The sequence below is a fragment of the Biomphalaria glabrata genome, chromosome 1, assembly GCF_947242115.1.
Source record: "Biomphalaria glabrata chromosome 1, xgBioGlab47.1, whole genome shotgun sequence".
Taxonomy (NCBI): Eukaryota; Metazoa; Mollusca; class Gastropoda; family Planorbidae; genus Biomphalaria; species Biomphalaria glabrata.
The window spans coordinates 33582052-33607826 of record NC_074711.1 but is presented as its reverse complement, the minus strand read 5'-3'; the positions used below and the strand labels follow the sequence as shown (position 1 = coordinate 33607826).

At 36.6% G+C, this 25775-nt stretch overlaps 1 protein-coding gene across 2 annotated transcripts in view; it reads left to right on the top strand.

The window, feature by feature from the left end:
• The window catches only part of LOC106066090 (growth hormone secretagogue receptor type 1-like), a 30690-nt gene extending 7279 nt beyond the window's left edge, over nt 1-23411 (top strand). Inside the window, exons 2-3 of one of the 2 annotated variants that reach the window (XM_056033464.1) lie at nt 9547-9706; nt 20561-23409. In XM_056033464.1, the coding sequence (XP_055889439.1) occupies nt 9657-9706; nt 20561-21581 (1071 nt within the window). In that variant the 5' untranslated portion in view covers nt 9547-9656 and the 3' untranslated portion in view covers nt 21582-23409. Of the gene's footprint in view, nt 1-9546; nt 9707-20560 lie in introns of both variants that reach the window. The other variant, XM_056033473.1, reaches the window with a different exon arrangement.
• Nucleotides 23412-25775: the final 2364 nt, after the last annotated feature.

Here is a 25775-nt window from a genome sequence, read left to right as displayed (position 1 = left end):
ACTCTCCCCTAATTACAATTTTCCAATCTCTCTTACCTTATCTCTCCCTTACCTTTCTCCTAACTCTCATCCTACCTTGCTTTTTCCATGACTAACCTCTCCCTTACTCATATCTCCCCAATTTCTCCCCAACCTCTCCCCTACCTAACTCTTACCTCTTTCATATTATTTTTACCTCTTCCTTTCCTTTCCCTTTTCTCACCCTACCTTGCTCTCACCTATCTCTCCATCTCATCTGCCTCTCCATTAAATCTCTCAAGCATCCCTGATCTCTCTCATATCTTCTCTACCTCTCCATACTCCTCCCCTACCTCTCCATACTCCTCCCCTACCTCTCCATACTACTCCCCTACCTCTCCATACTCCTCCCCTACCTTTCCATACTACTCCCCTACCTCTCCATACTCCTCCTCTACCTCTCCATACTCCTCCCCTACCTCTCCATACTCCTCCCCTACCTCTCCATACTCCTCCCCTACCTCTCAATACTACTCCCCTACCTCTCCATACTCCTCCCCTACCTCTCCATACTCCTCCCCTACCTCTCCATACTCCTCCCCTACCTCTCCATACTCCTCTCCTACCTCTCCATACTCCTCACCTACCTCTCCATACTCCTCTCCTACCTCTCCATACTCCTCCCCTACCTCTCCATACTCCTCCCCTACCTCTCCATACTCCTCTCCTACCTCTCCATACTCCTCCCCTACCTCTCCATACTCCTCCCCTACCTCTCCATACTCCTCCCCTACCTCTCCATACTCCTCACCTTTCACCTTCCTATCACTTCCCTTTTTCTCTACGATCTTTCTGATTTATTGTTCCTAAAAAACATGAATCAAAAGAAAAAAAATCAATAAGTAAATTAAATAGTGGTAATTACTTTTTATTTTTTTGATATAGAAAAAGGGAATAAATCTTACAATAGTGAGATATTTTTAAAGATAAGCTTTTTTTTAAGTTTTGTTTTTTCATTTCGCAACTTCTCATTTGACTAAAAAGACCAACCCTAGATACACACATATACCTCAAGACGTTTAAAAACTTACATTTACAATCTCAAGAATCCTCCAATGTTTAATATAATTACAAAATAAAAAGTACACATCGCCTCATTCTTATGAAAATTGAAAGTTTTCCTGTGAGACCAAAAGAAAAAGTCTTGTCAAAGACAGGTGTAGACAAGAAAATGAAAACTTAAACAAATCCCCAACGTACAATGACTTTGTCTGCATTAGATGTTACAAAATATGAAGGTCGCAACTGGGTTGCGTAAAATACTGTTGCTAATTTTCTGACTCGAAGACTATAGCGTATATTAAAAGTTGTTATACATGCGGTGTGTAGACTACGTAAAGGTTCAAGCCTTTTTAACACCAATAGATGCCAAACCTTGGATCAGTTATTGAAATTTGAATGTTTCTTTTAAATTGGTTGTCAACTTTTATATCTAAAAATTCATAAATTTTACTGAAGAACAAGAAATAAAACGTAAATTAGTTGATGATGGATTATTGTTAGCACATCTCTTGATGTAATAATCAGTTTAATTAAAATATTTTTTAAAATGTTTCATTTTTTTAACGACCCCCTCTTCCCAACCTATAAGGTATCATTGCAGACAATGTGACTGTTTCTTTCATGACATTTGAATGAGATTAAAGTCAGAGAAGGTTAGCCCTGGCCCAAGAAGACTTTTGACATTTGTTGTTCTCATTATCAACATATCCCCTAGGACAGAATGACCTTTTCTTACTAAACTCTACAGTTGGTATAAAGACCATTGCTGTCAATAGAAACGCAAGTACATGCTAAATACCCAATCTGAAAAAAAAAAGCTGATCTATTAGAGCTAGATTAACATATTTGTTGAGATTACAATCACAGTTATGCGAAAGCTCTCGTCAACATTATATACGTAAGTTTAAAGCCAAGAAAAAAAAGATAATTACAACGCCATGTCATGTCACGCCTGGTAAAAAGATTGTACACGTTATTTCTCCCACACCCAATCTCGACTCAAGCTGGAACTTTGCTCTAATATTTCTTTACCTGACAAAACAAGAATCAATAAAAACAACAACAATTGGCTAATTAAAATTGGTAAATTATTTTTTTGGTATCGAACAAGGGATAGAAATTGTACTTGACTGCTATGGTGGTATTAATTGTATTATTCCCATTTATAATTTGTAGAGAGAAATGGGTCCCTGCTTTAAAGTTTGAAACTAATAACAGAGAACTATAAAACCTTATATTTTCATAAGCACTTCGCTAGCAACGTGGTTAGTTTATAGGGTTGAGGGTGTTTGAGGCCTCGAGTTCCAATTCAGGTCGTTCCTCTTTTTTTTTTATATAAATCTATATATATATATATATATATATATATATATATCTTCATGGCCCAACAGTTTCGACACCAAGAAGTAAAGAAAAGATCACTCTTTTATTTCTACAAGTCGGACAAGAGTTACCCCATGTAATTTTAGTGGCGAAAAAAAAATAGAGGTGGGGGAGAACAAGTAGTATTCACCCGTCACTAAATAGCAGGGCTGGACATTGTGACCAAGAAGTCATGGAAAGATCTTTTTTTATTTCTGCAAGTCGGACAAGAGTTACCCCACGTAGCTTTAGCGCGAAAAAAAGAGGGGGGGGAGAACAGGTTATCTACTCTGTATTCACCAGACACTAAATAGCAGGGCCGGACTTTTGTGGGGCCCTATGCGAAACGGATTTCGCGTGACAAATTTGGGTAGGGAAACGGATATAATAAGTGAAATCTAAGAGTTTATATTAGAAAATAAATTCGTCTTTGCATTTTATTCATTCTTTACTACATACAGAATTACTTTACGAGCCTTGCGTGTAGCGAAGTCATACAGTATGTCATAAACATTTTATTTCCTAAATAGAACAGGCTCAATAGCAAGAATTACCAATTGTTTTAATCTATCTACGAGAATTGTTGACCTCAAGTAATTCTTCATTAGTTTGAGGCGCGAGAAGTTTCTTCCGCCAGATTCCACAATTGCGGATATTGCATAATGCCGTTTTTTTTTAATCGTGCGTAGGATTGGCCTTTTTACATATTGAATGACACCCCAAAAGGACAATTCTTGTCTATATATTTCAGGAGATTTGTATGAGTTTTCAAAAAGATTTTAATAATTTCCGGAGATTTCAGGACTTTTTCGTATATTTTGCAATTTCAGGAGATTTTCAGGAGCTCCTGTCAAATCACGAAACTGCGGGAAATCTGTTATAAATTATAAAATGGTTTAATTTAATAATTTACACCTAGAATTGGCGCGGGACTTATGAAAATGCGGGGCCCACTGCTGTCGCATAGGTACCAGTGGTCTATGGAAAAATAGAGGCGTATGCTACGCCCTGGGTTGACTAGTACATTTAAAAAGCGATCACTGTAACATTCACGCAGATGCCCTCTTCTTTCACCCCCTCCCTTTCCCAACTGGTCTAGACAAGTTATGGATTAGCAGCAGATCATAACATAACTCAGTGGTACAATTAGCGGGTGTCCGAAAGTTTTCTGTGCAGTAAACAATGTTTAATGGTTTTTGTTGTAGTTGTATGCTGTTCCACTGTCATAAAGCATCACCAACAGAACTACCTATTTCCAAGCTTTATTCAACAAGATTTATCTCAACAGTAAACACACACACACACACACTTCTCATATGACTGATTGCTCAACTACATCTACAATTTTGTTTCAGTCACTGCGCAGCAACATTTCGGACACCTGATACAACATCACATTGCAAATGTTGGAGGGGGCAGCAAGCACACAGATAAAAAAAACAATGATTCTAAATGAATTAAGAAATGAGATTCTTCTTCTTGAAACCTCAGGTAGAGTTGAGCCTTCGGCTCTTGGAACTCTAGGCCAGCAAAAGTGAACAAGAGCTCACTCTCACCGGCACCGGCCTGAATGCGGGTGGGTCAGACTCGTGGCAAGAGGCCGCGTACACTAAGACCCCCGCCATTTGCCTTTTCTATACCAGGCTAACTGTGCGGGACACGCCATTTATTATGTAACGGCCCCTTGAGGAACAGCGCCTGGATTGTGACAAGGTTGTGGGAGCTTTTTTACAACTCCGCACAGTGCAATGAGGATTCTCTCGCACCCCCTTAGGCATCCCCACGGGAGTCTGGTTTTGCTACCCTTTAGCCTAATCGTTTCCTCCTACGATCGTTTCCACCCGAGCGCCACTATGAGGCAGGGTAGCATGCCCGGGAAAAAATGAGATAAAATACGCATATGCATACATTTGGCCAAATGAGCTAAAAATCAGTAGTAAATAAACTCGTAGCAAGGAACGAAAACGAAATAGAAATGTATGGCCAAGAAACAAGAGAAATAACATGAAGGGTTGGAGAGGTATGGGGGTATAAGGCAACCCATATAGACCAACCAGAAATAATTTGACGCTTGAGAATATTCTTCTATGTATAAAATACTAGATCAAGTGTATGTTTTTGTAATTATTTTAAAAGCGTCTATCTGTCCATGTTCTTATTTTTTCTAGATGCCCAGTAAAATAGAAAGGTTACCTTTTCCCAAATTTGATGACAGTGGATGGCTTTGTTCCATCTCTTCACGTGATTTTTACATAACATAATACTAGACACCAGAGCAGCCACATTTCTCGTCATATCGGTCCTATGAATCTAACTAAAGCAATTAGTGTAATTCACAACTATAATTACTAACCGAGCCAGCAGAGTGGACAGTCCCACGGCTACTTTTATTCGTTTCTGTATTTTCTGCTTTAAAAAATGGAAGCTTTCAATCAAGCAAGCCCAAACAAGGTGGCAGATGATGGTGTCGACGGAACATACGGTTGGCAAAATTAAACCTGAGATTGAAGGTAGTAAACTATTTTTTTTAAAAGTAGAATTGGTGATCGAGATTAGATTGCGCTCGACATTCTGTATACAATCCGTTAAGTCTTAAAGTCTCTGATTCGCTCAATTCGAACTCATTTAAAGATAGTGAATGGATTTTTTTTCTAAATACAGCTTTCCATATCCGAGATAAGATTGAGATAGTACAGACTGTACTGTTCCAATAGTTTAAAACTGTGATTACGAATATGTGTACTAAATATATATCAAAATTTTTACAAAGGTACGCAATTAAAATTTTGTGAGCAGTAAAGAAGCGAAGCTGAAATTGTATTATCAAACGCTTTATCTTCAGAGATCCAAACTTTGGCATATATTTGGCATATATAGATATTTTTGGTCCCCATAGGACTTTCTAATTGACACTGTATAAAGCCTGTTCATTGTTTGAGAACAGTGTTCACTATATGGTATAGAAGATAATGAATAAACGAAATGAACTAAAGGTATTAACTGTAGTCTATATGTTCTCCTTCTCTAAGAACTTCATGACATTTTACTTCAGCCACATTTGAACCCGGAGTACTCCAGCCTACCAAGCGTGCTCAATGTCAGGGGCAATCAACGATTTCGTTTATATATCAGCTACAAATATCTGAGATCTGGGTCGAGGAGGTCAGGAGACGCCACTTAAGAGATCTGCTCATCTATCATTTACTTGGCATCAAACTAATTTACGTATATATATATATCATTAACCTAGTGATGAAGTTAAACTCCTATCCAAACACTAAACATTTTGAAAATCTTGTTCTAAAATCTCTCACGATCTTTCATTCATAAAGAAAGCAATGCTAAATTTCACAAAGGATACATTTTATTTTTAGTGGTTTTCATTTGATATCTCATAAGAAATTTTTCAAACAAATGTTAATCACAGTCATCTTCTAATTGTTACATTGCGATTTTTAAGATCCGGTGAGCCTTCGTTAAGCAATAAAGCACTGTACAAGAGGAAAAGAAAAGAAAGCGATTCGAGACAATGTTGAGGTGATATGTTATATAATGAAACATAAAGAAAAACAACTAGCGTTGATGAGGTAATAGTGGATGCTGTTTAGATCGTAATGATCATGATGTAGTGTGCGTCTATCTACTGACTTACTGTTATTAACTCATTCCACGCGTATTTTTGGAGTGTCGTACTCTGCGACCTGGTCTGAAAATGGAAGCTCATTAAGTGCCGCGAGTCTCAATTTGGGCAAGGGCTCTTTTAAAATATGGAAGAACTACAAGGTATCGAATGTTATCCACAGCAAATAAATCTAACAAACAAACTGACTCAAACGCGCCATCTTGGTAGTGCAAATATTTCCAAAGATACACTTTTAACAATGTTAAAACTGAAAACAGGGGCAGTTAACTTTTCACACACACACGCACAGAATAACATAGCATACACACACAGCTAACTAAACGGATAGAGGTTGAATGGGGATGACCCTATTGATCTATGTCTTCAAAATATCGCGTTGACACGAGTGCAAAGAGGGAGTCTGTCCTTTAGCAATTTAGACGCTGATGGGATAATTGCTGGACAGACGTGGACACCAGGGAAAAGTTGTTTGTTTTTACCACACGTATCTTATAGAACATTAGTTACAGATTCAACTCTAAACACAGTTCAGTCTTCTAAGTGTTCTTCCAACAGCACAGGTGTTATGTTGGATCTGGTTTTGTGCTTTTGCAAAATGCATTCTTACCTTCCTCTGCATGTGTCAGGACTAAACAAGGTGGACTAGTGCAAGCACCAGAAACCTTCAGTTTGTTAGGCAAGTTACTGTTTCCGGTACACAGGCATGTCTCGACCTTCCGTGTTTTAAGAAAGTCATGACCTACAGTTTGGTTGTCTAGTTATGACCTGCATTTAGTTGTCGAGTCATGATATTTTGACCTACGCGTTTGTTGTCAGATCATAACCTATGACCTATAGTTGTGTTGTCAGGTCATGGTCTACAGTTTTGCTGTCATGTTAAGATCTTCATCTTGTTACTGTTTGTGGTCTGTCCAACGACCTTCTTGTGTTCAGACTTATTCTCTTTGTTAATTCTTTTCCTTCGAGACATCTTTTGTTTTTGGACATTGTAAGTCTATCTTTTGTTTTGTTTTTACTTCAAGTCTCTTGATGCTTAGGTTACACTGTCAAAAGGGGTGTGAAAAAGTAGTAAAGTTCCCCTTTCAGACCTTGTCATCTGTTTCTGTGGCCTACGGTTAACGAGGGTGTCATGTGGCCAGCACAACGACCAACATCCATTACTTTTCCCCAAACTAATGTTAGGTAACCATTAAAGCTACGTGGACTCCGAGGCGCCCAAAGATCCCGAAATTTAAAATCCCAGTCTTCACCGGGATTCGAACCCGGGACACCCGGTTCGTTGGCCAAGTGCTTTACCGCTCAGAAACCGCGCCTCAAAAGTGGTATACACGTTACATTTTTATTAAACAACTTGAGAATCTAAATTCTAATCACGCCGTAGTTCTGGTAAAATAAGTATAACCATAAAATAAGTTTAACCATAAAATAAGTTTAACCATTGCAATTTATAAGTCGTGAGTGTGATGTGTCGTTAATAAATCAAAGTGAAAGAAGTATTTGACTATAATTGCTAGTTCTCAATATGTGTTTAAAAAGTAAATTCATTGGGAGACCTTATAAAACTTTTTTCTACATTCAAATTTCTAGAATTGTTTCACCACACCCAACCCCCCTCCCCGCATTAATCATGACAATTACAGATCTTGTTTGAAATTCTTCTCAGATATGATATTTACAGAAGAAGATATACGTCTATATTAAAAACACAATTTTGTTTTTGCTTTTCAATTGAAATAAAAAAAGGTGCTTCTAGTGGAAAGTTCAAGACGAGTGGCACTTGATGAATGCAGTCTAGCCCGATAGTTCATGAAGGTAATTGAATGAAAGAGAACTTTGATTTGACGCGTCTTCCGATAAAACTTTCATCTATCGGAGCTCCGTTTTGATCTAGTGATTACCTTCAGACACTTACATATAAATCGCCTCCAAGTATGACGTCTGGGGACTTGTAGAATGTGTTAGATCTAATCAAAAGACGACATTTTTTTTTTTTACTTTCAACCTTATTGTGCCGTCAAGTGGCCCGGTCGACTAGAACCAGTGTTACATGGGAACAAAGACCTTACAGTTCTGAGACTAATTTCCTCTAGTCACTGGACGTGTTCTCCACCAAATTTAAATGTGTAAGAAAACCATTGATCAGAGTCTGACACCAACTTGGGGAACTGAAGTACATTTCTGGAAGGACTTAATATCAAATCCTTTCAGGGAGGGGAGGGGGAATAAATCGAGGGAAAACAATTTTCTCCTTACACTTCTGCTGAAGTAATTGCTGGTCAGTAGAACGTCTTAGTGTTTTGATGGACACCTTCGTCATTAGGGCGTGGTGGTAGGTCTACGTGGTGTTTGGTTCCCCCCCCCCACACACACACACATACACACACACATACTGCTGATAGACATTGTGAAATACACAACATTGTCTAAACATTTCTTATTTGTTTATTTGGCTGAGTCGAGTGCACTTCGTACTGTCATCACGATGTTTCCATGTTCGAGTCCTGCTTGATGATATCATCCTTAGAAGGTCTGGACGAAATCCTCTTTTAAAAGGAGCGTCACAAAGGTTTCAAAAAAAAAAAAGCAGACAATAAAAAAAGGTTCACAATAATCATAAAAGCTAACATAATACTGCCGGAAAATGTCAAATCCCGAAAATGAAAGGAAGAGTGGAAAAAAGAAAAGAACAAACATGATTGGTTGGGTTTGAAATGAGAATTACATATTGATTGAACAAGCGGTTTACATTCTTTTTTTTTTTTTACAGTTCACCTAATATAAGCTGTCTATGTTTCTGTGACTATTGATCGATATACTTCTAGTTCAGTTTGTGAACACGATAAATTGTTTGCTCTTTCTCTGTCTCAAAAGTTTTTTGTGTTTTTTTTAAAAGGAGACAGTATCCAAAACTGCGGGAGTTTGGGTGTCTATTGAGTTGATAAAATTTCACCCTGCTATTTCCAAACTGAATTGATACACAAACGCACGCGAAGTTTTTGATACAGTCAGCAGATGTACACATTCTTTCTACTTGCAAAAAAAAAGTAGAAATTGATTAAGTATAAATCGAAATAAAAATTATTATGATCATACAAGACTAGGACTATGACTAAGACTGGGACTACAACTAGACTACGGCTACAGCTATGACTAAGACTAAGACTCTAACTACCACTACGACTAAGGATTAGAAGTAGAGCACGGACCAAGACATATTTTATGATTACATTGACTCGTTTTACAATATCTCTATTCAGCTAATACCTTCATGAAGCCTGGAACCTAGGTGGGCTAAAAACCCTGGACGTTGGCCACACTGGGTAAACTTCCGTTTGGCCGTTATAATTTTTCAAAGAATAAAAAGAGACGTTTTCGAGATCCGTGTGCAGGTTCCACAAAGTATTTTCAGCCAACCTGGTTTCCACGAAGATACAAGTTGAATAGAGGTATTGTAATAACACAAAGAACGAGATAAACTTGACTGTAATTAATTCAATGCTATTGTTTGTTTCCTCGTACAGTGCTTACCAGATCAGCCAACAGTGAATAACTAAACGAATAGCACAACAACATCGCTAAAAGGGCCAGTTGCTATAATGAACTACAGCTAGTTGCAGGCAGCTTATATACCATGACATCTACAACCACATTTTCCAACGGGAGTGACCTTTCCGAAAACTGGTAATTTTAGTAGTTATTAAGACCTGTCAGAACTAGGAGCTGTAAGGCCTTGTACACAATGAAAATGTCTGAGAGAAGTTTTCCGTGCTGTCTTTAGGTGCTCAGCAAAAATTTCTCTGTTCGAGCCCCTTGATTAGGATTTAGTTAGGTTCAAGTTCTTAGAGAACAATAAGTGAAGCATAGATTATCAAACAAAGTAAAAATATAACAAGTTTAAATCTATTGTTTTCAATTCATTTTTGTATCATTGCTTATAGTAAAAAAACAAACAAAGTATAGTTGAAACATAAAATACTTTATAAAGTAAACAGTTCAATCAGCTTTATGTTTCAAAGCTCTAATGATAATAATAAATAGCTTACTGTACACCTTTCAGTCCTTGAACTATAGTAGGCAGATGTAGAAATCAATTTCCGTGGTCCACTTTTAACGAGGTGTCACGTGGCCAGCAATACGACAAACCACCTTTACTTCCCCAAACTAATGCCCGGGACCCGTTAGAGTTGGGTCTACCAAAGAGTGCCCTAACAATCTAGCAATCAATTCAAATTCATGTCTTCATCCGCAACTCGAATGTGAAACCCCTCGGTTCAGAAGTCAATCGTTTGACCACTCAGCCACCATCCCCCCTTTCTTAAATGTCATTATTAGCTGTGTTATTATCATTTACTAACCAGACCACTGTAGTGATAGTCTGTCTACTGTAGGTATGTTCAGTTCAGCACAAAGATCCAGGTGGCTTATAAGGGGAGTGTTTCTAAAGCCTGTAAATTATGTATAAATACTTCGTGGAGTCTCGGAGTTCGTGGGTGGTTCTGGAACGCATCTACTGCGATAAACAAAGGGATGACCGTCAAAGAAAAAAAAGAGAGCCTCATCGTGTAGGTCAGCTGACACCAAGAACACCAATATTCTACTGGACACGGTTACTTCCGGCCAAGATTTCTAATGTTCTCCAACCAGTATCAGACGGTCAAAGAGAAACCACTCAATACTATAGTATCAACAGTTAGTATAAGACAAGAGATAACATTCGTTTTAGCAAGAGATTACATGCGGGTAAACAAAATAAGCTGTGTTCATCGCGTTTTGGTTATTACCAATATTCTTCAAATTCACCACATTCAGAGTTTTAAAGGCTCTTTGGTTCAGTGGGATATTTTTTATAAAGATTTTACATTTTTGGTTTAGAATAGAGAACTACTTGTAGATCTAGATGTAGTGGTTCTGCCAGAACAAATATTTAAAATTCCTTTAAAAAAACGTAGCTTATCCAAGGGAAAGAATTCCGCACTAACAACTATAGATCTCAATAATGTAGAAGTTATTTCCCTTCGATATGAAACCAAAAAAAAAAATGTTACATACAATAAATAATTGTTTGAATTTCCGAATTGATCCGTGTTCTATTATTAAAGTGGACGAAACCCTACATATTTATCCGAATCTGTAAATACTGAGGATAATTTCCCTTGTTGGTATCAAACTAAATAATTAATTATCAATAGTTAATATACTATATGACTATTTTTTTTTTTACAAAGCTTATATCAACTCATACGGCCTGTCTGGTAAAATGTTTGTCCACGCTATTTCTCCAAACCCAGTCTCGGATCAAGCAGAAGTTTCGTATTATTTCTTTTACCCAACAACACAAGAATCAATTTAAAAAAACAACAACATATAGTTAATTAAGTATTGGTAATTAATTATTTTGAGGTTAAAGTACTCCACGCGCAGAGCGGTTAACACGTCGGCCAGAGAAGGTGTGAGGCGCCAGTTCGAATTCAGGTCGTTCCCTTTTTTTTTTTTTTTGAACATACTTTTAAAAAATCAATTACGGTAAAATCCACCCACATATCCCTTTCTTTCTTCTCTCCCCCCCCCCCCCCCCCATTTTCCCAGTTGCTCCAGACAAGTGATCAGATAATTGCGTATTGAGAAAGCTAAAATCATAAAATAGCGCTAAATCAAAACAATTTGTAAAATATTATTAAACGCACAGATTTATTGTTCTTGGTCTAGATACTAGATCTATTACAAATTCAATATCATGACTGACCCAAACTAAGTGAGACAATTACACTTTGTATATACTTTTGTTTTTTGTTTTTTTATAAAGTATTTTAGTTTATGTTTTTCTCGTTCATTGATTCATGAATGTCTATCTTAATGAATAATTTTCATATAATAATTTTGTGTACAGCTTTCAGCACTGTAGAATCATATTTCTACTTTCTTAACTTTTAAATGAACAGAGTAATTTGTAGGATTCAATTGGCAACACAGATCTTTGAACATAGCGTCATGACGTAGTTTATTTTGTCTATTTCAAAGTCTTCCCCCAGTCTTTCGTCATGACGTAGTTTATTTTGTCTATTTCAAAGTCTTCCCCCAGTCTTTCGTCATGACGTAGTTTATTTTGTCTATTTCAAAGTCTTCCCCCAGTCTTTTTCTTTTCATTTCTTTATGTTTTCTAAACATACATTATTTCGCTACCAATTTCTTTATATCGCTTTAGCTTTCTTACCCTTTCTCTTTCTGGTTTTTTTTTTTGCTTAAAAACATAAACAGGATCTAAAAAAAATAAAATTGTAAACTAAACTAAAATTACTATGATTAGTATTCAGTGTGAGTATCCCCAATAAAGTACTTATTATGAGATTTATATTTTAAATAGAAAAAAAAATAAAACAAAACAAATAAGAAAAACAACTATAAAATGTTGAATAAACAATAAATGGTAATATATAGTAAAGTCCCCCTCTCAAACCTTGCGATCTATAAGGCGGATGATGTAAAGCTCATCTGGTAATATATATATATATATATATATATATATATATATATACATCAATCTGTAATTCAGTTTCAGTATAGTGTTATACAACTGTGTTTCAGAAACATGAACACTACCACTATATCATTTGTTAGGTAAGAGCCTGAGAATGCATTACACTTTATTACTTTATAGCTGAGGCTAGAGGGTAAACGAAAGTTATGACGACTTGGCCACGAGCATAAAAGATTCACCGATCAGTGTTCATGAGATCTTTGTTCGGTACAAGTGCCCAGGAAAACTTTGTTATGTGACCAAGATTAAGAGCAAAGCCAACAAGTCAATATTTGGATCCTGCCTGCACTAAAAGATTTTTTTTTCTAATCTTCTCGACTGCCATGGAGGTGATGGTAAAGGTCATAACTCAAGCAATTTAATCTAAACCTTAATCAGTGCTTCTAAATCTGGGGCTAGCTCTGACCTTAATCAGTGTTTCTCTGACCCAGATGTATTTGGAAAATTTAATTTACTTTTTGGATAAACCCGAAAACTATTTTGGGAATTGTGGAAAATGCTGGAAAGGAAGTCGACATTTAGATTTAGTTCCTGAATTTCTACTGTTTAAAAACGTGCAGAGTGGGGGATACTTTGAGGTAGGCCTATTATTTGAAATGAGAACATTACTCGAAGGAAAGTTTTTTTTTTTGTTAGTTAGATTCTAAACACTTGACTATGCAATCCAATTGCTACCTAGATCTTTTGCCAACCATGAAGCAGACAAAGATTCAGTCTTTTCTGGGTATTCTTTGTTTCTTAAATGTGTGTCTCACCATTTCTTGAGAGCTTTCCAGCTGTCTCCTGCAGAGGCCATCTGATGCTACATGCTCTCCTTTCGAAATGGTGTGTGAATTAATCTTTATAGCGCTTCTTTATTAGTTTCTAGGAAACAAAAGACATGTAAACACACACACACACACACACACTCACACACACACACACGTCAACTATGAATGCACAAACCATTTCTACCTGACTCTCTTTCATTCCTTGCCAGTCAACTATTAATGCACAAATCATTTCTACCTGACTCTATTTCATGCCTTGCCAGTCAACTATTAATGCACAAATCATTTCTACCTGACTCTATTTCATGCCTTGGCAGTCAACTATTAATGCACAAATCATTTCTACCTGACTCTATTTCATGCCTTGCCAGTCAACTATTAATGCACAAACCATTTCTACCTGACTCTATTTCATGCCTTGCCAGTCAACTATTAATGCACAAATCATTTCTACCTGACTCTATTTCATGCCTTGGCAGTCAACTATTAATGCACAAACCATTTCTACCTGACTCTTTCATTCCTTGCCAGTCAACTATTAATGCACAAACCATTTCTACCTGACTCTTTCATTCCTTGCCAGTCAACTATTAATGCACAAACCATTTCTACCTGACTCTTTCATTCCTTGCCAGTCAACTATTAATGCACAAATCATTTCTACCTGACTCTATTTCATTTCTTGCCAGTCAACTATTAATGCACAAATCATTTCTACCTGACTCTATTTCATGCCTTGCCAGTTAACTATTAATGCACAAATCATTTCTACCTGACTCTATTTCATTTCTTGCCAGTCAACTATTAATGCACAAATCATTTCTACCTGACTCTATTTCATGCCTTGCCAGTCAACTATTAATGCACAAATCATTTCTACCTGACTCTATTTCATGCCTTGCCAGTCAACTATTAATGCACAAATCATTTCTACCTGACTCTATTTCATGCCTTGCCAGTCAACTATTAATGCACAAACCATTTCTACCTGACTTTATTTCATTCCTTGCCAGTCAACTATGAATGCACAAATCATTTCTACCTGACTTTATTTCATTTCTTGCCAGTCAACTATTAATGCACAAATCATTTCTACCTGACTCTATTTCATGCCTTGCCAGTCAACTATTAATGCACAAACCATTTCTACCTGACTTTATTTCATTCCTTGCCAGTCAACTATGAATGCACAAATCATTTCTACCTGACTTTATTTCATTTCTTGCCAGTCAACTATTAATGCACAAATCATTTCTACCTGACTCTATCTCATGCCTTGCCAGTCAACTATTAATGCACAAATCATTTCTACCAGACTCTATGTCATTCCTTGCCAGTCAACTATTAATGCACAAATCATTTCTACCTGACTCTATTTCATTTCTTGCCAGTCAACTATTAATGCACAAATCATTTCTACCTGACTCTATGTCATTCCTTGCCAGTCAACTATTAATGCACAAATCATTTCTACCTGACTCTTTCATTCCTTGCCAGTCAACTATTAATGCACAAATCATTTCTACCTGACTCTATTTCATTTCTTGCCAGTCAACTATTAATGCACAAATCATTTCTACCTGACTTTATTTCATTCCTTGCCAGTCAACACAAAAAAAGGTTGTTCTTGTACTTACTGCATTCAGAATGTCAATTCTATTGCTCAATATATTTATTTAGTTTGAACTGCCTCAGTAAATTGTCGTTCTGTTCTCTTTCTTTCTTTTACTTGCTTAATGTAGAATCTGATTTACTGAGAGAAAAGTCCTAGAACACAAATGAAACATTGTTTTGGTACATTCATTATACGAATATAAAAAATATATTATATTTTCTTAAAATCTGATAAAGAGAACTAAACTGCTGAATATTTCCAATGTCATGATAATCCAGTTGACTACCAAAGATTAGTGAGTCGTTCCATCAGTTTATCAGCTTCTAGTACGTTCCCTAATTAATGTCAGGTTGAGCTGGAAGTTCAAAATGCCAGACCGAGATTAGAAACTGAGAGCCCCTTGCTTCGTTAGCCGCTTGACCAACTCAGCCCACTGACTTTTACATATTTTTTTTTTAATTTGTGTGTTAGAGTTAAGTATGTTTAACTGCAAAAAAAGTTATTCGCTTACAGTAACAAGACGTAGCTTCTGTTGGAGCATGATGTAGCGAATGTAGCGACTTTGTAAAAGCACTTTTAGTTTTGCGATACAAAGTTGTGGGTCAGCTAAAAAAAATTATATTGAAGTGGATGTGAAATCTCATGCTTAAACACAAATTCACAGACAGCGCAGCCCTTTGGGTACTCTTTTTGGTCAGCAAATCAAAATGCATTTTTAGGTATTTTAGCTAACATGAACAAGAGGGGACATTTCCAATTATAAACATTTTAAATTACATATGAATATGTCAATAGAGGAAATATTGTAATAGCAATTGTTGATAAACAGAACCTGGCGTACCGTTGGATAAAGAAGGGTCAATGAAAACTTGAAACTATGAAATACAAATGAACAATAGACAGAGTCCTAACATCCTACTTATAAAAAATACACATAAACATGATTACTTGCGATTAATGGAGGCGCGGTGGCTGAGTGGTAAAGGGCTTAGCTTCCGAACCGAAAGGTCTCGGGTTCGAATCCTGGTAAATCCTGAGATTTTTAATTTCGGGATCTTTAGGGCACCTCTGAGTACACCCAGCTCTAATGGGTACGTGACATTAGTTAGAAAAAAGTAAAGGCGGTTGGTCGTTGTGCTGGCCACATGGCACCCTAGTTAACCGTGGGTCACAGAAACAGATTACCTTTATTTTATCTGCTCTATCGATCGCAAGGCCTGAAAGGGGAGCTTGACTTGACTTTACTTTGCGATCAATCCCATCCATGGAGCTAGCTCCTGTTTTTTGCTTTTCTGAATATGGCCTGCGTTAACAAAGGTTTAGAAAAAAAACACTAATTTATTTATTAATGTTTTATACCTCAGTGACACGACATTTCTTCCACGAAACTTTTGAGACGTCAATGGATTTTCAAGTATTTCTCCTCTTCCCTCTACAAAATTATACGTCTACCATTTAAATTAGTATTTACTTTTTTTTAAAGGCATTTATTTTTTTAGTTTGTTGCAGGAGTAAGGTAGTGGCATTATACAAGTTGAAACAATACGATACGCTAACACAATATAGTATATAATGTCTGCGAGTTCTAGTGGTCAGAAAATTGTAGTTTTATCAGGACATTGTAGCCGATAATTAAAAGAAATTCGTTTAGATATAAACTAAACTTACTAACAGTGACACTGCTAATGCTGTATAGACTTTGATTATAACGATAAATTGGTGATGACTTCGACATCTTGACCTAGATTTGATATTTTAGTCTTTCTAAACTTTTCGCCATCACTCTCTGGTTCTCTCACACAATTTTATTTTCACATGTTTTGTTTTATGTTTGTCTTTCTTTTGCTTCTCTTTCTCTCCCGACTTTCTTCATCTCCTTCCCCCCTCTTTCTCTCCCTCTCTCTCTTCCTCTCTCTCTCCCTCTCTCTCTCTCTCTCTCTCCCCACACGTTATGTCTATCTGGCTAAATGTCTGTCTGTTTGTTTCAAATCCTTACAAAATAATTGACAACACAATATCGACTCGAGATTAGACTAGCCAGTACTTACGTATTCGATTACTAAGGCTTACAGACACTTACGTAGAAGACTTAGAGAAATAATTTATTTCAGAGATTGCTTGTCTCTCTCCTCTCCCCTCCCCTCAACGCAAATCTAGACTGTGTCTGTAAAAGTGAGTGTACGGTGACACGTGTGTGTGTGTGTGTGTGTGTGTGTGTGTGTGTCTGTAAAAGTGAGTGTACGGTGACACGTGTAGGGGTGTGTGTCTGTAAAAGTGGGTGTACGCACACATGTGTGTGTGTGTGATTGTGTTAAAGTATGATTTCATATAATCTCCTCCCATCTTGTTTGATTGAAAGTGTAGAAAGAAATAGATCAACAAAAGTTTTCTATTCAGCCTACATATCCCTTAGTCTGTTGGACTGCTGGGGCAACACGCATGATCTGTTGACAGTCTTTCTACATCTAACAGTTTAGCATGGGAGTATATCACTATTCTTGTTATTTCAATTTACTTAAAAAAGTAATCTTGAAATCAGGTAAAGACTTTATTATATTTTTTTTAAAATTACAATTAAGTGCAAGTTAGGACCATTTCAATTCAAGGAAATAAACATTCTTGATTTAGTCAATCTGAAACTTGAAAATACAGCACAAGATGATGGACCTACATTACAGAGTGATAGTATTGCTATACAAAGTGATGGGCATACTGTGATGGGCAAAGAATACAAAGTGATGGGCATACTATACAAATTGATGGGCATAGAATACAAATTGATGGGCATAGAATACAAAGTGATGGCCATAGAGTACAAAGTGATGGGCATACAGCACAAAGTGATGGGCATAGAGTACAAAGTGATGGGCATACAGCACAAAGTGATGGGCATAAGGAACAAATTGATGGGAATACAGCACAAAGTGATGGGCATAGAGTAGAAAGTGATGGGCATACAGCATAAAGCGATGGGCATACAGCACAAAGTGATGGGAATACAGCACAAAGTGATGGGCATAGAGTACAAAGTGATGGGAATACAGCACAAAGTGATGGGCATTGAGTACAAAGTGATGGGCATATAGCACAAAGCGATGGGCATACAGCACAAAGTGATGGGCATACAGCACAAAGTGATGGGCATAGAGTACAAAGTGATGGGAATACAGCACAAAGTGATGGGCATACAGCACAAAGTGATGGGCAGACAGCACAAAGTGATGGGAATACAGCACAAAGTGATGGGCATACAGCACAAAGTGATGGGCAGACAGCACAAAGTGATGGGAATACAGCACAAAGTGATGGGCATACAGCACAAAGTGATGGGCATACAGCACAAAGTGGTGAGCATACAGCACAAAGCGATGGCCATACAGCACAAAGTGATGGGTATATAGTACAAAGTGATGGGCATACAGCACAAAGTGATGGGCATACAGCACAAAGTGATGGGCATACAGCACAAAGTGATGGGCATACAGCACAAAGTGGTGGGCATATTATACAAAGTGATGGGCATACAACACAAAGTGATGGGCATAGATCACAAAGTGATGGGCATACTATACAAAGTGATGGGCATATTATACAAAGTGATGGGCATAGAATATAAAGTGATGTGCATAGAGCACAAAGTGATGGGCATACAGCACAAAGTGATGGAAATACAATACAATGTGACATACTTATTATTTTAAGTGATTAGTTTACGATACAATGCACTGAATTAAAAAAAATTAAAATGAAGGTTTTTAATTATTAAAATCTAAACCTTAACAAAAAAAATACGAATTATATTTCCATTTTGGACATGCAGTCTTCTTCAAAGCCCTGAAATATACTGAGAGTCCTCTGAGCATTGTCCCTAGTTCACGTGAAATAGATTCATCTCTCTTTCTTGAGCGAGACCTAATGTTAAGTTGATCTAGTTTTCGTTGACATTTTTGGGGTTTCAATCTCAGAATTATTTGATGTTGTCTTTTTTTTTGTTGTGTGTTTTAAGATTGCTAAACTTTCCTTTGCTCTATTTATCGTTATGTCGGTCATGTCGTGTCTTCTGGAGGCTTTCTTTTAGATGTTGTCTTTTTTATATGTCTGTTACGAGGTCATTTTTAGTTTTACTGCCTGCTCCACACTTGTCAAAAGCCTTTGATACAGCTTACATCTACGTCTGTCAAATCTCGTCATTTATCTGGCAACAGCTGAATGGAAATATTTCTTTTGGAATGTTGTATTACGAAGAATAAAGAATGTTTCCTTAGGTCCACGTCTGTTGAGATGAATCTGAATACTCACATTTCGAAGCAATGTCTTTCATCTTGTCATTGAGTTGGGCTACGGCCAGGTCTTAGATTCAACTTTTGGTCAAAATAAAAACAAGAAAAACATAAAAGTATAATTTACAAAAAACACAAAACTTATACGAAGTGTATGCGTATTAATTAGTTTAGATCAGTCATGCAAATAAATTTGTAATATATCTAGACCAACAACAATAAATCTGTGAGATTAATAGTATTTTTACCAATAGTTTTTGTTTAAAGCTATTTCATCCTTTTAGCTTTCCCAATACGCTGCAATCCTATCCTTGTTGGATTTTACCATAATTGGTGTAAAAAGCATTTACAAAAAAAAAAATGGTGGGGAACTACCTGAATTCAAATCTGTGGCTCACGCGTCCTCCGGCCGACGTGCTAACCACTCTGCTACTGAGGTACATACGACTAGAGAAGATTTTATATAGTGTTTGTTTAAATTTAGAGTGATGACCTATAAAGGGACTACTTCAGCTTATACCACCAAATGTATTTGGTCAGTCAGAATAAAATGTGGTTTGATTAATTGATTTCCTTCGCTTATTTAAATTAAATGGATTTTTCTTTCACTAAATTCGACATTTCACTATATGTTTTTTAGTAAGACACTTCTTTTTTTTTATTATACAAAAGACTTATCCTAAGTTTGTGACAATAAATATAATTTGTATTTGCTTTAAAATAAAGACGTCAAATCTTGTATCTTTTTAAGTTTCAATATTTGTGAATCTCGTCTTCTTGAAGATGTAACAAAAATAAAATCAACTCAATATCTACTTTGTTCTGTGTAACCCTAGCGGAGTACAGTGTCGCTAAATGAAGTAGAGACACTAAGTATAACGTCTGGGCAATGTGTCTTAGTTTTCAGTTCTAGGAAATTCCCTTAAAGTTGTGATAGAACAAGATATTTCTATCACTAATATTTTTGTTTGCCAATTTAAGTAAAGCTTACTGTAGACTAAAATGTCAAGTTTTTGGTGTTTTTTGTTATTAGAAAAGTTTGGTGAACGGTTAACGAGCACATCCTGTGGTCAGCACAAAAGCCGATTAACGTTCAAGTCCCCATTGGTGTTTATCAACTCAGGGAAGCTCTAAATATACCTCAGCTCTCCAGTGTTTCGGGAAACAAACTTGATTAACTACTCAGCCGCGAGTTCCCTTTCTCTATCAAATAGGCTCTTTTTTCAATTGGACATAGTCTTCGGAGTCTCGTTATCAGCTTTAGATTTACTAGATATTTGTTGTAGTGTATGAGTTAAATTGTTATCATTACCTATACATTCTTTTCTTTTCCAGGGATAGTGAAGTACTTCGACTCAATGCACTCACTGGAGATATCAAAAGTATCTACCTCTGGGTGGTGTTCGGCATCGGATTTCCTGGCAACATCTTTTGCATTCTGACCGTCCTGACCATGCAGCAGATGACCACAGCGACTTTCTTTGTCTCTCTGCTAGCCTTCTACGACGCTTGTACCCTGACTGTAAAGCTGGTTTACCATCAGCTCGGCAAACATCAAGTGTACCTGGGATCCATGGGATGCAAGATGGCTTTCCTGTCCAACTTCTTCTCTGCGCAGGCCAACTGGGTCCTGGTCTTCATCTGCGCCGAGAGGTTTGTCGCTGTTTGTTTCCCACTGAAAAAGGCTTATATCGTAACGAAACGTCGCAGTTACGTCTGCTCGGCAGTCATGTTCATTGCGCTGCTCATTCCTTTCGCTTTACTCTATGTGTTCATGCGAGACAGCGACCCTTCAGGCCGCCACTGCGGGACATTTGAGGAGTACGTCCAATTCTGGATTCACGGGTGGTACTGGATTAACTCTTTCATCTACTTGTTCATCCCCCTCTTCTGCATTGTTATACTCACCGCCTTCATCATCAGAGGTCTGACACGATCCAGGGTTGACCGCCGGAGCATCATGCGGACTAGCTCCAAGGGCGAACACGGAAACAGGAGACTGATGGTAGAGGTCGAACGCTTAGAGAGAAGCATTACGGTAATGCTTATCATGGCGGCTCTAATTTTTACTATTCTGTTATTACCCTCGTGCGTATTTCTACTGGCATTCACAGACTCGGAGAATCCGTTAGTACGTGCGAGATGGAGACTGTTCGACCAGATTCAGTATGTCTTCTCGGACTCCTCCCACGCAGTGAACTTCTTTCTTTACTTTTTCAGCGCCCAGAGATTCCGGAACCAGTTTTTGTGTTTACTTACATGTAGGACTCGGAGGCTAACTAACCAGAGGCATCGTTGTACCGAATCTGGTGTTACTAAATATAGCATAGCTTTGAGTCGTGGGGAGGAAACATAGAGAAGACATTTTGAATTTGATCTCTAACATGTTGACGTTTAAACGGCCACTCTCCTTTGCTTCTTCATTAAAAGAAATAATTAGAAAGTTTCAATTGTGAGTAAAAAGTTTGACGTGATAGAGTCTTGTTAGGTGATTAAAGAGGAATCAAGACATGTCCTAACATTCCCTTGGATCTATAGATTAACTTCTCTATGTCTTGTGTGTTGAGAGTAAAAGTTTATCATTAATGATTATATCGTAATAGAAGCACATTTTTATGACCTAATATCAAAAGTGTTATTGTTGCTGTTGCAGTTTATATCTAAGTTTATTATTATTAACATTATAATTCAAGCTTGTTATTTATGTACATAGAATTATGTTTTATTAATTTGAAATCTTAAAATTAAATTAAATTGCTGGGAAGTTTTGTTTGTAGATCAAATTATCTGCATTCTCAAGAACTAGACTGTTCAATTCATTGATGTACCTGGCTGTTCTTGACCACTCTTCACTCAAAGGATTACTTAAAGGCAATGTTGTATCGTATAGTTATTAGCTAGGATATGGTGTACAACACGAAGTCATGATTAACAACAAAATAAATTCAGTTTTGAATTTTGGTATTACGTTTATCAGATGTCATTTCATTGACTGTGGCTAGAGAAATAACAGAATGGCTGTGACAGAAGAACTAACTGTGGTTGTTTTAGCTAGATTTTTTTAGATGATAAAGTAGGCATGTATAGCTGAACATTGAGAAAAATGTATAGCACGATACGTATAACTCTAACATATACTTTCCACACTCAGGTGAAATGTGTCTCGTGATTCTCGGCCTTCGGCCTCGACGGATAGTGGCACCAGAAGTGTCTGAAGAAGACGTGAGCTTACAATCAAGAAATGTGATTTAATGATCAACTAATTGATGGGAGACCTTTAGGAAAAGTGCTTGGTCAAGAGCCAATGTCTCATTCAAGTCCACAGGAAGAAATATTTCTCTTTTCTCGTGAATCAAATCAACCCAACGCTTTATTGGACACTTACGAAATCACGTGTCTAATAGTCAGGTCATATGCGAACGCACAGCGCGCATTACCGCAAATCCGGTCCGTATAAATATATTTGAAGAAATATAGTAGTTCAAAGCCTAATCAATATCCCTCACCCAATTGTTGATTGTGTGTCTGTATTAAAGATGTAGACCTCCTACCTATCAATTAAATGAATACTCAAATGTCTTGACTCTATTACATATGTTCTAAGATCTGTTGATTTTTTGTCGAGTAATGTTATTTTAAAATAGAATTTGTTTTGAATAAATATAAATGAAAATAAATAACATTCGAAACAAAAAATTATACTATCGACTTTTTGAATTGTTGAACTTTTGATGTTTAATCTGTAGGTGTGGCACTAGATATTAAAATAGTAACAAGGTAATTTAATGTTTGCTTCATTACATAGTGCTTCGATTTAAGGAAATTTATTGTTATCGGCCCTTGTCTCTTGCTTCATTAGAAGTGTAAGCCAATAATACTCAGCATAAATAAAATATTTAAGATACAGAAAAATAGAGATTGTTACCCCCTCAGCGCTAACACACATACATAAAGAACTTTTTAAACTATTTAAGTGCATACAGATTTCTAAACTTCTAGGACACATTGACCTTTCTACGTCTTCAAAAGCAAGGACACATACACATTTCTAACTCCTCAAAAGCTATGAAGCATACACATTTCTAGCTCTTCAAGTGCTAAGACACATAAATAATGGCTGCCTTGTCGTGCGGATTGCGCGCTGGACTGCCGTTCGGATTAATCGATGGTCTCGGGTTCAAACCCTGTCCGCGCCCTTTCCCGTCGTCCTGCCGGAGGTTTGAACTAGGAAGTAAACTATCTTTAACTCTGAAGGAACATCCGAAACTTTGTAAAACAAACATTTTACAAAACATGATGTTTTTTTTTAAAGGAAGTCTTAAAAACAATCCCACTGGACTAATACTTGACCATCTATTTATACCATGCTTGGGCAAGTGAGAGAAGAGAAAAGGAAGTATAGGGGGCCAAGTAAGTGACCACTGCAAGCAGATATTCAGAGGCGGTATTTAACCACCCTTCTTCATAAAAAGTCCTTTTGATAAGAAATTTTTACACATTAACTAAAAACTTGAAAATAAAAGTTGAATCTTTATTAATTAATTACAATTATTTTGATATAGATACAATAAAAATATATTTCTTTATATATATATATATATATAATATAATAATAATCTTTATTGTCCGTATGGAAATTTGTCTTACAATTTGTGCATTACACCAAACAAAAAACATAATAACTATAAGAAACCAAAAGTGTACATTCACACCAGACTCACTCATAATTTACATGTGACAAAGTTTATACCAGATTGTTCTTATTTAATGATTTGATTGCCAGGGGAACAAAAGAGTGTTTGTGTCTGTTTGTCTTTGCTATCGGTGTCTTGTATCTCTTTTGTGATGGTATATATATATATATATATATATATATATATATATATATATATATATATATAACTCACGAATTTAATGTTCTTAAATTATAAAGTGAATGTTATATGAGTTTTATGTATAAATTATAAATAAAGACATATGCTAATTATGTTACGATTATTTTATCGAAACGTTAGTCCTATTTTGTTTTACCTTCGAATTTCATTTGGATGTTGATTACAGGCACTTGAAGTTTCTATTTTGGTACCTACGCCAATTTAGTCTTGAAGATAAAGGCAGGTCCCCGGAAGTTTTACTTCTATAGCCTCGTTAAATGTTAAAGTGTAAGTGTTTTTGTGTTGCTAGGGATAAAACTCCGAAGAACTTGGTTGTATGTTTGTAGTTAACTTCAAGAGTTTGAGAATGGCAATACACTTTACTTCTAAGATAGATAATTGGATTCTTCAACGATTGACTGTTTGTTGATTTCTTGGTTAGAAATAGCTGCTTTGTCTGTGCTTTTAGGGAACATTTTAGTTTGGGTGCCTACTTGAGTTGTTTTGGAAGTGATCCAGATGACGTAATTATACATACATGTGTATGTGGTCAGTGCAACTTTCAGGTTCACTCTTGTTGTAAGTTCTATAATAACTAGTGAACTTTTAACAAATAATCATAGTGAACTGTTGGCTCAGGTTCTCATGTCAGCAGATAAAGACGTTTATAAGTTATATATTATATTTTTTATATCAAATCTCTTTTTCTCTTAATGTCATTTCTCTCCATTTTTCTTTCAATCCCACCCTCTCCCCCTTCTCTCTCTCTCTCTATCTCTCTCTCTCTTTCTCTCTCCCTCTTACTCTGTGTCGTTACTATAACTCTTTCTTGCTCGATCTGATTTTTCCCCTTTTCTCTGTTAGTTAAAATTTTCAAGGGTGAACGCTATCTTCGCCAAACCAAAGGACATCCAACTTTGTCACTCAAACTTACAATGAAAATATTTTATTTATGGATAAACCAGGAGACATTTTTAGAAACCAATATTTGGAAATATAAATGACCGGTAAAAACAATTGTCTTATAGCTTACATACATAAATATAGAATAATGTTAACTATGCCAGTTTTGTGAATTATATCTATTCATATCTTCTAATGTACGTAAAAGTTATTGCTTAAAATAATTATTACCATTTTTTTCCTATCCAATCACACACTACAACAAACAGTTATGAACGCCTTAGTGTGCTTTTAATTCTTCATGGCTTATTTCATATTAACAGAAAATTTTTGAAGGGCTACTTTTTAATAATAGGACACACTTATGCTATCAATCCGAGGCATAGCTAGCATAACTGGCACCCGTCGGCCAAAGGAGCAGATAACCTTTACATCATCGCAAGGTCTAAAATTGGAGATTTTACTTTCAGTGGTAGTGACCAGAGGTTTGGGAGTCCAAATCTTGTTTTGTTACCAACCCTTAGGTAGTAATTTTTTTTTCATTTTAGCTGCACATGTTAGCATCCTGTCTTCAATGAGGAAGATCTGTTTCCTGCCATCTTATTAACAAATTAAACTTTAATTGTCAATAAGAGATGAGAGTCGATAGCACCAGGTCTACCCTGTACCAGGTGGCAGCTGAATTTAATAAAACACTCACTTTAGAGTAGGACTTGGTTCAAAGAAAACAAAGAAGGCGTTACCCAACCACTACGTACCCACTCAACACACAC